Here is a 13,951-nt window from a genome sequence, read left to right as displayed (position 1 = left end):
GATCAATAGACTGAAAGAGACGCCATACCCCTCGTGTCGCTGTACTGCAGTAACTGAGTAGATCTTATTCAACAACGGCATTAAAAGTGCAAGAAATACATGATCTTGTGTAATGTCCAAATATAATAGAATTTTATGGCAAGCCGTTTTACTGTTTATTCTAACTTCAAGATATCTAATAAACTTTATAAGATATATCATATAGTTTATAAGATATCTTATATTATTATCAAATAGTTTATAAGATATCTTATATAGTTTATAAGATATCTCATATAACTTGCTTTATAAGATATCTTATAAATTATATGAGATATCTTATATATTATATGAGATATCTTGAAGTTATAATAAATAGTAAAACGGCTTGCCATATAATTTCAATAAAACAATAAAATGTAAAGTGTTAATAGAGTATCAAAATGTAAACAAGGAAAACAAATAATCTAAAATAGATACACGAAGCAATACGTATCTACGTTATAATAAATTCACAAAACAGCTAGCTGGGTATTTATACATTTTTTTTATTAGAATATCTGCAAGTGAAATCTTATTTCCAGAATACATATCTATATTGGAGATATCATTTGATACTTGGTTCTACATTTATATATCCCTTTCGTAATGACTTCATTGAAATCTGATTCGTCAATGCACACTACGTAAGAAGGAAACAAAACCCAAGGAAAGGAAAATTAACCAATAGGAACGAAAAATTGGTCCCGTTTGCTATATATTTTAAAAATTTAGTATGACGATAAATATGAAAAGAATTTAGAAAGAGATAGTTGAAGTAGATACATTAAAATGTCGTTAGCCTAGGTATGGTTTAAAATATGTATCAATGGTGTTTTGTTGGGTCGTAATTGAGTAAGGCTATAAACCACGATTCATAACAGTAAAAGAACAAATCGGCGTTTTCATATAGATATCAAGTTGGGAGTACATGGTTTTTTTTATTACTAGATTGTCAATGTTTTGATTGCATAAGATTTTGAACAATAAAATGTGTACGGATTTCTGTTGACGAGTGGTATACAGTGTTGATTACAAGTATCTTCAGCTTATATTGTCGAAAGTACGGTGCTGATTGTGACTACAATATCAAAGAACAACATTATGCTTCTTCTACTCTCTCTCTCTGCTTTCAACTAAAATCTAACTGTTTCCATACAGGTGTAACGGTAATAACTTGCTGTGCCCCAGGATGGAAGAAGAATAGTGGTTTAAGTGGATGGTGTTTTTTATTTTCACATAATCAAGTGACATGGGCCGAGGCTGAGGTACATGTTAAATATATATATATATCTTATTTACCAAAGTCTATATAAACTATAGGTACTCATTTGAATTACATCAACATCAATAATACATACAATACATACATAACACAAACTGTGTGACAGAATAGCAGAAGGTGTTGTAGTAATACATAAACATTATTTTAACATTTCGGTTCTAAGCTTAAAAGATGTTAACGTACTATAAATAGCTAGAGGTTGACTGTTACTTTTCTGATGTTTTAAATATATCTACATAGATTATTTTAACGACAGGCCACTACTTGGCTTGTAATATTGAATGGTATATTCAAGCTATCAGAATATGCGCTTATGATATTATTGTCTCTGCAATATCTTTTTACTTGAGATAAAATTGTGAAAACAGAACATGAGACATCAAGACTTATTATGGCCAACATCGTTTATGGTAATTTTTTTTCCTGATTAGGTTTCGACCGTAGTTTTGGTACAACTACCAAATTATTGTAGTCGGAAGTCATCATAGTAAGTCTGCCAGCGCCGATACACTGTCTACACAGGCAAATTTTGCTCACGTGAAATTCACCTCAAACGAAGTCATACATGAAACTCTCATAAATATTTTCATGTGAATTTCACGTGAATTGAGATAAATATGAATTTCACGTGAACTTAAAAAAAAAAAAAATGTATTTTTCATGATTTTAATCAAATTTGAAAATTTTAATATTATTTGAATAACCTTATTTTCAAAATTCACATGAGATTCACGCGAAACCCACATGAACTGATTTCACGTGAGTTTCACGTATAAGGTCGTTTGAGGTGAAATTCACGTGAGATTCACATGAATTTTAGAGGGTCGTAATGGGGGTACCTTCATGACGTATAAAGGTAAAAAATCTTGCCAAATGACGTTAACGGTAATTTTTGGTGCATGACGGTAAAATGTACATTTCCTTTATGACGATAAAAAAATCGACTGATTTTGACGAATCACGTTAAATTCTTTCCAAAAATAACGGTAACGGATAATTATTTGAGACCTCTGGCGAATCACGATAAGGATATTTTGACGAATCACGATAAGGATATTTTAACGAATCACGATAAAATTTTAACCAATTTGACACTAACGGTAGCCGAAAATGACCATTTGACGTCTGACGGTAAAGGGCATACCTACCCTCATTTAAATTCACGTGAAATTTCCCTATGTATTAGGCGGACTGTCGTAGATGGATAGCACAACAGCAGCAACATTATTAATTCAACACCAATCAAGTGGTAGTATTATAAATTCAAGTTAGGAATTCCTTAAAAGATTCTTCATAGTGATCCCAAAGTCTTTCGTATATTGTAGGAAATATGCAGGTCATTTGAAGGATATTTAGCAGAACCAACAAATAAACCTATTGATGATTATTTAATCATAGAAACTCTAAAAACGGGTAAGCTGTGTTTTGGCTGATTTATGTTATGCTGTACACGATAACAAAATCAATAGTTTCGAATGGCAATCGGGAACACATGTCTTATTGTATCTGCCGGAGAGATAGCCGGTAAAAAGGCGTCAAACTTCGACTAGATTCGTTGGCAATATATGTGGTTCTTATAGGAATAAAGGAATTTTTAAACAATATTATAAGAATCACAACTTTTAAAAGCTTATTATTATTTATTGTAATACTGATATATATATATATAGTTCACAATGATCGTGAACTACCACCATTTTGGATTGTAAAATAGCAGAACACTATCGGTCTAGTTCTTTTCTTAAATCTGCTAATTTTGAGACAGATGGGCAATTACTGTGTATGACTGTTTATTTGAATAAAGAAAAATATGCGATTTAATGCATTATTTAGTCTGTTATGAAAAATACCAAATATTTTTTTTTGTTCGAATCAATTTGTCATTTAAGGGGAGATAACTATATCAGTAATATTTTTATAAAGAAATATTAATGAAATTTTCATTTTTTTACTTGTAGCATTAAAACAAGCCCGGTGTCACAATTTTTTCTTTTTATTTACTTAAAGCATAGTATAAAACCTATCTTCTCAAATTTTATTTCAAAATTCGATCTCATAGATTTCTTCTTATTCACAAAGAATATTTTTTTCATGAATAATCTATGCAAAATTGGGCAATTTTGCACAACTTGTAGCTTGGAAAATAGTACGATGACCCATACTTTTTATTATATTTTCGAAAAAATCTTGGTAAAATCTACATCTTATCAAAGTATAAGACAATTCTCTCTGAGGAAATATATACTGATGATACAACTTATAAGACTTAGAAAACATATTTTCGCCTTTTTTTGTTTTGAATAACCCTGGAATAGAGTTAAGAAAAAGAAGAACAAAAGTTTTCTATTTCGGCATCTTTATACCTGTAATCATTTGTTTTGGACCCAGTTGGAACCAAGACTCATATCTGTTCCGTTCATGATCGAAACACTCCACTATCACTATTGTGTGTACACTTTCCGAAGCACGATCATAGGCTCCCCGATCTTCACCGTAGTCCTGCGTTGAACTTATCTTATCGAGCTTCTGTCCTTACTTGGAAGTTGATTAAGAATAGTGCAGTGTTACGTACTGTAGAAAGGAACGGAACGGATATGAAATATGGGTATACTTTGATAAAACAGCAACCCAACAACATGCGATATTACAAATGACATTCAGAGGTCAACATATTGTCTTTAATGATATACATTGTATGAACCAAATGTACTATATCTTTATCGCCCTAGCCTAGAAAAGTATAAATATAACAGAGACGAGCACAAATTTGCTATGAGCACCCAAATCGACAAATTCTGTACTTCCCATTAATTGTTTTGATGTGTTTTATTAAAGGACGAAAATATTGGCTCGGACTGAGTGATTTGGAACAAGAGGGAACCTTTCTGTGGACAACTAGTCAAACACCGATTACATCATATAAAAACTGGATCCCGGGGGACCCGAATAATGCCAATAGTGGGGAGGATTGTGTTCTCAATAACTGGAACCGTGATGGCAAATGGGCAGATGGAGATTGCGAATGGAAGGAGTATTATATTTGTCAGACAGAGTGAGTCTTTCAATATTCAATATAACAAGAAGGTTTAATATATAACTGGCACTAGTCAAAATTAAAAATGAACAGGGTTCATAAAAAAATGTCAATTTCCTCATGGAATGTACATGGCCTTGGGGATAAGATGAAAGACCCAATGTTTCTGGATTTTTTAAATAAAGATATAAATATACTTTAAGAAACCTGGAAGGGGGGATCAGAAGATTTTAAAATTGAAGGCTATAATATTATCTCTAAAATACGAAAGAAAACAAAAAAAGCCAAAAGACATAGTGGAGGCATTATAGTCACAATTAAAAAACAATTTTATAAGGGGATTTCTTATCTTAAAGATGCTACGTCATCCCAGAATAGATTATGGTTAAAGCTTGATAAGTATTTCTTTGGACTTAATCAAGATATATATCTTTGTGCTGTTTATATTCCCCTTTTTTCATCAGCTCATTATGATAGTGACTTAGAAAATCTTGAAAATGAAATTAGTTCATTTTCTATTGAAGGACAAATTATTTTAATTGGGGATTTTAATTCTAGAACTGCAATGAAAGCAGATTACATAGAAAATGACTCAGATGAAATAAATAATTTTGATGGTATTGACCTTCTTCCAGAGAGCTATATAACTGATATTGAAATCAGAAGAGTAAACCAAGATAACACTTTGAATACATTGTGGAATAAATTACTTGAATTATGTTCATCCTCAAGGCTACGTATACTCAATGGCCGTTTTTTGGGAGATTCCCTAGGATATTTTACTTATATGTGTAATACTGGGTTCAGTACAGTTGATTATGCCATTGCAAGTGAGAGTCTCCTGCCTGAGGTAAAATACTTTAAAACAAATGACTTTACATATTTATCAGATCATGTTCAAATAAACTTATATATGAATTGTTCTATTATATCAGATACATGTATGAAGAAATGTCTAGATGAAAAGAGATGGCATTTGATTAAATCATACAAATGGACAGAATTGTCATTTTCAAAATTAATTGATGTTCTATCAACAGAAAATGTTAGAAAGGAAATTTTAGATTTAGAGATGCAACATTTTGATAGCAATAAACTAGGCAGTGATGGTGCAACTGAAAAACTTACAAAAATTTTACAAAATATTGCAGAAAATACATGTAAAGGCATATCTAAACCAACTAAAAAGAAAAAGAAAAAAATTAAACAAGTATGGTCAGATAATACAGTATATGAAACAAAAAGACAAATAAACTATATAGGAAATAAAATCAAGAATAACTTAAATGACAAAAGTTTAAAACCTAAATATTTTGAATTATGTAAAAAACTAAAAAAAATGATTAAACAGAAAAAATTTGAATATCACCAAAAACTTTATAAATCACTTTCAGATAATTTTAAAAATAATCCAAAAGAATATTGGAATGTTCTAAAGGCAATGAAAAAGAAACCAAATATTGAAGAAGATATTCCTGAAATTTTAATGAATGAAAATAAAATCATAAAACATTTTCAGGATCAGGGTACACCAACATCATATGATAAACCCTTTGTAAATAAACTGGAACGTGAATTAAACATTCTAGAGGATAATATTGAATTGAATATGGAAACTGATGCACCAATTACATTTGCTGAGGTAAAACTGGTCATTTCAAACCTTAAAGTAAACAAATCAGCAGGTCCAGATAGAATTGTGAATGAAATACTCAAACATTCACAACCTGTGATAATTAATTCTATTGTAAAAGTTTTTAATTTGATTTTAAAGACAGGTAATTATCCAGATTCATGGAAATTATCTTTCATGATCCCTTTACATAAAAAAGGTGACAAGTTAGACCCTAATAATTAAAGAGGAATTTCTCTTATAAGTAATCTACCAAAACTTTTTAATGCCATATTGAATAATAGGCTAATCAAGATTGTTGACAAACAATTAAGTGATTGTCAGTTTGGTTTCAGAGAAAATCACAGAACAGCTGATAGCATCTTTTTATTGAAGTCCTTGATTAATAAATATCTACATAAAGAGAAAAAAAAAATTTATGCCTGCTTTATAGATCTGAAAAAGGCTTTTGATTCAGTATGGAGAACTGCTTTACTTTATAAATTATGCAAAATGGGAGTTGGCAGGTCTTTTTACAGAGTTATAAAACAACAATACTTAAATACTAAATCATCTTTGAAATACAAAGATTATGTATCAGATTTTTTAATACTGCTAGAGGGGTTAAACAAGGAGACACCCTGAGCCCCACTTTATTTAATGTCTTCATAAATGATATTGTAAAAAATTTTGAGGGAAATGATTCAAGTCCCCTTAAGCTTATAAATAGTAAGGTGGGATGCCTCCTTTTTGCAGATGATCTTTTGATCCTGTCAGAATCGAAAGAGGGTCTTCAAAACAGTTTAAATAATGTTAAATTATATTGCAACAAATGGCAACTCTCTTTAAATACAAACAAAACAAAATCCATGATTTTCAGTCAGTCCAAACAAAATGGTGAAACATCACATATTTACTATGAGAATGAAGCCATAGAGAGCGTATCAGAATATTAATTTTTTGGGAATGTTGATAAAATGTAATGGAAATTTATCACAAAGTACCTTAGAGCTGACAAAAAAGGCAAAAAAAGTATTTTTTGCAATAAAATCCTATACTAAATCATTGAATAATCTACCTATAAAAGTAGCAAATAACCTTTTTGATTCTTTAGTAAAACCAATTATGACCTAAAATTCAGAAGTAACATATTTGGATACATATATTTCTTTTCATAGAGCCAAAAACAGAGCCTTATCTTCAGGAAAACAAATTAATCAACTTGATTTTACAGACTTTTACAGACAAAACCCCTATTGAAAATATGCATCTTAAATTTTGTAAATCTACTCTAGGAATAAGAAAAAATGCATCCAATTTAGGAGCAAGAGTTGAATTAGGAAGATTGCCTATAGAATGTTTTATTAAAACACAAACCCTTTTATATTTAGCTAGACTATATAATAATAATATTAATCCATTGATAAAGGAAGCTTTTTCTCAAGCACAGTCTCTAGATTTGACTGGAACTTATTCATGGTATACATATGCAAAAAATATTGTTGAAGAGACTAATATTGACCTTAATATTTTTTCTAATTGTAAGGACATAAAAGATGTAAATAAAATAAAAAACGATATAAAGTTAAAAATGAAAAATAAATATGAAGATTTAATTGAAACAAATTTTGAAAACATTGATGATAAAAGTAAATTTTATCTATATAAAAAACTTAAAAAGGATTGCAAACTAGAATCTTATCTAAATATATCTAATTTTCAGATAAGGAGATTGATCACTAAATTAAGACTAAGTGATCACTCCCTCTTAATTGAAAAGGGGAGATATTTTAAAATCCCAAGAGAGGAACGACTTTGTCATAAATTCTAAAATACTAGAGGATGAGAAACATTTTTTACTCTATTGTGATTATAATAAAACACTAAGAAATGCCTTTTTTGAACACATATGTACTGAAAATAATAACTTTAATAATTTAAATGAAGAAGAAAAAATTCATTATTTACTAAATCCATCAACGCCTTTACGAACAAATAAGTTAGGATCCTTCTTGAAAAAGTCATTAGAACTGAGGGCAGGGGACTCTTAACAACTTGTTTGTTTTTATAAATTTTGATGCTGTTTTTATTGTGTTTGTTTGATATGTATGTATATATGTTTATTGTGTTAATACATGTTGGTCACAAACTGTAAAGTTTATAAGACAATAAAATATTTGATTTGATTTGATTTGAAATATTAATTATAATAAGTGCCAATCAATACAACACATCATATTACAAGCTCTCATAGGTTTTTATGAATGACAGTACAAAAATATTCAATCAGTGCATTCGTAAACATTTGGCTACATGTTACTCTTAACAATTTGGCCTCACATTGACTTTTTTTAGTTCAGAAACTTGCGACGAGTCCTACAGTGGTCAAAATCAAAGCTTACATATTTTTCTACAAATAGGTTCACACTTGACTACATGCAAAGGGAAATGGTTAATCTGCATTATTTTTTGACAAAATTTGCTATAGTTCATTATTGTGAAAATTTGCCATCCAAATTTCTAAATTTTATTGTGTCCGTTCAAAATGCGAAATTTGTAAAGTTAACGTTTGAATGAGAAAAATCGAAACGCTCTGAAAATTGCTTGAAAATGTGGTGTTGGAAAACTTTAAACTGTTTCAAAATTTTAGAATGATTTGTCAACTTCCAAAGAATTTCTGTCGGTTTGATTATTTTATCAAATGGAAAATACATGTGGGTTGCATTTCTATTGACACTCAGTATAATCATATTATAAATCGACCCACCTGATTGATCATAGATGATCTAAATATTTTAATGTAGTCTGATCTGGGATCAAGAATTTTAAAGGCAAGATTGAAAAATATGTTGATTTGCGTAGATAAACAAGATCCTACTAGATAAAATTGATATACAAAAGTGAAAATAAAAATAAAACCATATTTTAAATATGAAAAACCTGGGATTTGCTGTCCTATAGAAGAAAGCTTACCTTTTTGTCTAGTCTGTTTTTTATTGTAATGATGGCCTGTGATTGTATATTTCTTTGTAACTATTATGAGCGTTCAGGTCTTCGTCGGACAACGAATGGTATTTTTTTAAGAGTGAACCGGTTTTTTTTTAATGAAATTTATTGCCAATCGCCGATTCTTCAATCATTGATAGCAAGACTTAGACAACATCTTGACATAAATCTAAACAGTCAAATTATTACCTTACAGAAAAAATGATCGGGCAACACAAACCAATACAAATAATGTAGGTAATCTCAAGAGCTCTTACTATCCAAAGTAATTAATAAATATATTTCTATACTTTAGAAGGTGACAATAATTAGACTTTTAACAATTTAATAAAATTCAATGCCATTGACGGATGAATTTATACCTAAAGATTTCGACTACAGATGTAAAGAAATAAGTAATAAAAACATACATTTACTGTGATAAATACAATATTCATTTCATAGAAACTGACCACAAAGCTGCTGATGGTACAGAAACTGCTTACTATTCCGGAACAATCGAGGTCATCCTGGGTTTTATTCTAAAAAATTTGAGTTACATGTTTTTGTTAGACTTTTGACTTTTGATTGCACATTGGTATTTGCGAGTAGACTAGATAGAACAGAACAGAAAATGAAAGGTTTTAACGGAAGAATCATACTTAAAGAACATTTTACTCTTAACAATAACCACAATAAACCTATTTCTCGTATCAAACATAAACTAAAAGAACTAGCCAAGGAATTTGTTTTTGTCCCGGCCGATAAAGCTGCTAATAATATTATTATTGTTTGACGTAAATTTTACATTGAGGTTCTGAAAAAAGAAATCACCAATTCACCAACATTCCAACTGACTCCATTTTCAGAAAACGACATCTGTAACAAACATAAACTTTTAGCTACCGCTTTACAAGCAGAACCAAATACAATGAAAGTCCCAACTACGTATTGGCTTCCAAAGCTACACAAAACACCTTACAAATATAGATTCATTTCGTCTTCAAGCCATTGTTCCAATACTAAATTGTCTATTCTTCTTACCAGTACACTTGGTACAATCAAAAACCTGATAATATTTTGTTCAAATAAGGCCTTCGAAAATAGTGGAATTAATTACTTTTGGAGTGTCAAGAACTCGTTGGAAGTACTTGATAAATTGCATGCATATATTGGTGATTTTAAATCTGTTCAAAGTTTTGATTTTTCTACCCTATATACCACATTGCCTCACATTCTCATTAAGAAAAAATTCACACACCTAATTAAATGGGCATTTAAAAAGTCAGAATGTGAATATATATGTTCAAAATCTTTTAGGTCATTTTTAGTAGCAATAAACAAAAAAACTATGTCAATTGGACATGCTTTGATACTATATATGCCCTTGAATTTTTACTAGATAACATTTTTGTTCGCTTGTGAGATTCTGTATATCGTCAGGTTATCGGAATTCCAATGGGGACTAACTGTGCACCACTTATTGCGGACCCTTTTTTGTATTGCTATGAGTTACAATTTATGACAAAAATCAGCAAAGACCCATCGAAACAACATCTGATACACAAATTTAATAATACTTTTAGATATTTGGATGATATTTTGGCTCTCAATAATGACGACTTCAGTATGTATACTAAAGAAATTTATCCTGTTGAACTTACTTTAAATAAAGCTAATACTAACAATGACCACTGCCCTTTCCTCGATCTTGATATCTATATCATTAACGGAAAGCTTAATACTAAAATATATGATAAAAGAGATGATTTTTCATTTCCTATCGTTAATTATTCATTTTTAGATGGTGACGTTCCCTTGTCACCATCTTACGGTGTTTATATATCTCAACTTGTACGATTCGCTCGTGTATGTAACAATGTTTTAGATTTTAACGAGAGAAATTTATGTATTACTGAAAAATTATTACACCAGGGTTTTCGATATCACAAACTAGTCAAAACATTTACTAAATTTTATCATCGGTATAAGGACATCATTCGTAAATATAGCTCAACATGCAGACTTCTTATACGTTCAGGTATTTCACATCCAATTTTTTATGGAAATATTCTTTATAAAGCACAAAAATGTCAGTATTCACCTCTGAAGCTAACAAAACCTTTAAATAGACTTATTAAGAAGGGATATAGTTACGATACTGTTGTCAGGTCATTAAAGATTGCATATTTTGGCGTTAATATTGATTCACTTATAGGGTCTTTGCATCGGCACTAAACACATTTATTTAAAAACCAGTTGTTGGCATGACACGGGTTATGTTCTTCTCATATATGTTATGATGGTATGATACTAAACCCCTAACGGGAAGGATTGTGCCTGATATTCATATGATGAAGACATAATCTTTCAATCAGTTTAATTGAAGTCTGGAGCTGGCATGTCAGTTAACTGCTAGTAGTCTGTTGTTATTTATGTATTATTGTCATTTTGTTTATTTTCTTTGGTTACATCTTCTGACATCAGACTCGGACTTCTCTTGAACTGAATTTTAATGTGCGTATTGTTATGCGTTTACTTTTCTACATTGGCTAGAGGTTTAGGGGGAGGGTTGAGATCTCATAAACATGTTTAACCCCGCCGCATTTTTGCGCCTGTTCCAAGTCAGGAGCCTCTAGCCTTTGTCAGTCTTGTATTATTTTTAATTTTAGTTTCTTGTGTACAATTTGGAGTTTAGTATGGCGTTCATTATCACTGAACTAGTATATATATTTGTTTAGGGGCCAGCTGAAGGACGCCTCCGGGTGCGGGAATTTCTCGCTGCATTGAAGACCTGTTGGTGACCTTCTGCTGTTGTCTGTTACATGGTCGGGTTGTTGTCTCTTTGACACATTCTCCATTTCCATTCTCCATTTTATTCTCTAATCTATTCGGTATATTATGTACTGAAATATTGAATAATTTCATTTAAATTATTTTTTTCAGAGATATTGACGGGGGCATTGTCGGATGATATGACAAACATGGATTAAAGGGACATTAGCTACGAGATATGAAAAAAATTCATTTTTTTTTGTTCAATCATTAATGAACGTGAAATAGTGAAATAATAATTTACTTTAAGCAGTCAATTTGGTTCAATTTTGTCAAAATAAGCTAAGAAACATTGCTGATGAATTATTCACTTGCAAGTGAATAATTCAATCTCATTGAATCCGTATTCATGTGACCTTCAATATTACCCCTTAGCTGGACATGGGTTACGCATGCATTCAGCTATTAAAAGAAAAAGAATGTCAACATTGAAAGTGAAACAAGGATGAACCATTTGGTTGACTGATTCGATCCTCAAAAAATCATTCTTATACAGGTAACAACGATGATAAACATACTTTTTAACCTACAATATGAAATCAAACAGACTAAGAAAAGTCCAATTGCACGTGGTCACTATCTGTTTAAGTTTATATTTATATTTATATCGGGTTATATGACCGTCGGCAGTCTTCGGAGGTCATCTCGATGGTGAATTAGATGACGTCTAGACAAAAATACACACGAAATGTTGATGCATATTATCAAGTCCATGCATTGTAAATTGTTTATTTAAGACTTTTTTGTAATTTGGATATACGTTTTAGTATGTTATAAATCAAATATGAGAATTTGAGTCAAATCGGTAAAAATGAATTTGACAGCTAATGCCCCTTTAAAACAAAACAAAATAGTGGAATATTGGAACTTACTGACAATACTATTTGATTAAAAAAGCCATCGTACTTGTGTCTCGTTCTTTTCAATACCATCGTATTTGGAGACTTCCCGGACACCAATGCATTCCAGTTTATATTTCTGTAAAATTTAATTTAGTGTTGAAAATTTTAAATTTAAAAAAAAAATTGCTGTTTCCATAAGAACGATATGTATTTTGAAAGTCTCAAAATTAATATCGCATCTTCATAGCACAAGCTACATATGTATGAAATTTCAATGAGATTGGTTAATATTAAAGAATATAATACAAACCCACACTATAGCGTAGCTTTAATTAAGGAGTGAGACAACTGTCACACGAATTGTTCTACCAAGAAAAATATAACGAAGGATACAATGTATTACATAGTATAAAGTTAAGATGGTTCCAAAAACTTGACTTTTTTTACCTTTTACTAAAACTTTAAATTTCGAAATACTTTGGATTTGGATTTTCTATTCTAGGAATAGATAATCTTAGCTGTATTTAGCAAAACCTTCCGGAATTTTGAGCCCTTAATGCTGTTGAACTTCGTAACTTTATTTGGCCTTTTTAAAAAAATTTTATTCGAGGTGTCACTGATGAGTATTTTGTAGACGAAACACGCGTCTGGCGTACACAATTGTAAGCCTGGTATCTATGTTGAGTTTATTTACACAGTGATGTATTCATCAATATTGACTCAAATACAGAGATAAAGCATTAGTCCAACTTTCTAACGTAAACATGACCTAGATATGTACATATTTCTTGTTTGAGGAACCCCCAGAGCCTCAAATTGTTTTCCTCGCTAGAAATAAGAGTCAAACTACGGAAATGCAACCTGTATTACCGTAGGGTTTTATATAAAAAACGATTCTCGGAATTTGCTTCTGTAAGTTGTCAAGATCGTCACAATTGAATCTAATTTGTGCAATAAAGTTTACATTATTTATGTATAACTATGAGAGTTAAGTTTTAGTGTCAGTCAACTGACTTGTGCACAGATAGAGTCAAATGTTGTATCGTCAATATCGATTGTTAGATTTATTCGTTGATGTATTTTCTAACGCATGAAGATGTTTCATTGTGCTTCTAACACCATAAGATGTTTCATTGTGCTTCTAACGCCAGAGGAAGTTTCCTTGTGCTTCTAACGCCATAAGATGTTTCATTGTGCTTCTAACGCCAGAGGATGTTTCATTGTGCTTCTAACGCCATAAGATGTTTCATTGTGCTTCTAACGCCAGAGGATGTTTCATTGTGCATTAGTTTTTGCTCAACTTTCGTGTAATCATGTTTGAACATAAAACGGTTGTGTTG

At 30.7% G+C, this 13,951-nt stretch overlaps 1 protein-coding gene across 1 annotated transcript; it reads left to right on the top strand.

Annotated features, from left to right (window-relative positions):
- Positions 1–1,674: 1,674 nt before the first annotated feature.
- Positions 1,675–13,839, top strand: LOC127718646 (perlucin-like). The gene is made up of 4 exons (XM_052224698.1): positions 1,675–1,713; positions 2,629–2,716; positions 4,139–4,355; positions 11,881–13,839. The coding sequence occupies exons 1-4, from the start codon at positions 1,675–1,677 to the stop codon at positions 11,906–11,908; spliced, it is 372 nt and encodes a 123-aa protein (XP_052080658.1). The 3' UTR covers positions 11,909–13,839.
- Positions 13,840–13,951: the final 112 nt, after the last annotated feature.

This window comes from Mytilus californianus, unplaced genomic scaffold, assembly GCF_021869535.1.
Source record: "Mytilus californianus isolate M0D057914Y unplaced genomic scaffold, xbMytCali1.0.p SCAF_10, whole genome shotgun sequence".
NCBI classification, from domain to species: domain Eukaryota; kingdom Metazoa; phylum Mollusca; class Bivalvia; order Mytilida; family Mytilidae; genus Mytilus; species Mytilus californianus.
This window is presented reverse-complemented; position numbering and strand designations above follow the sequence as displayed.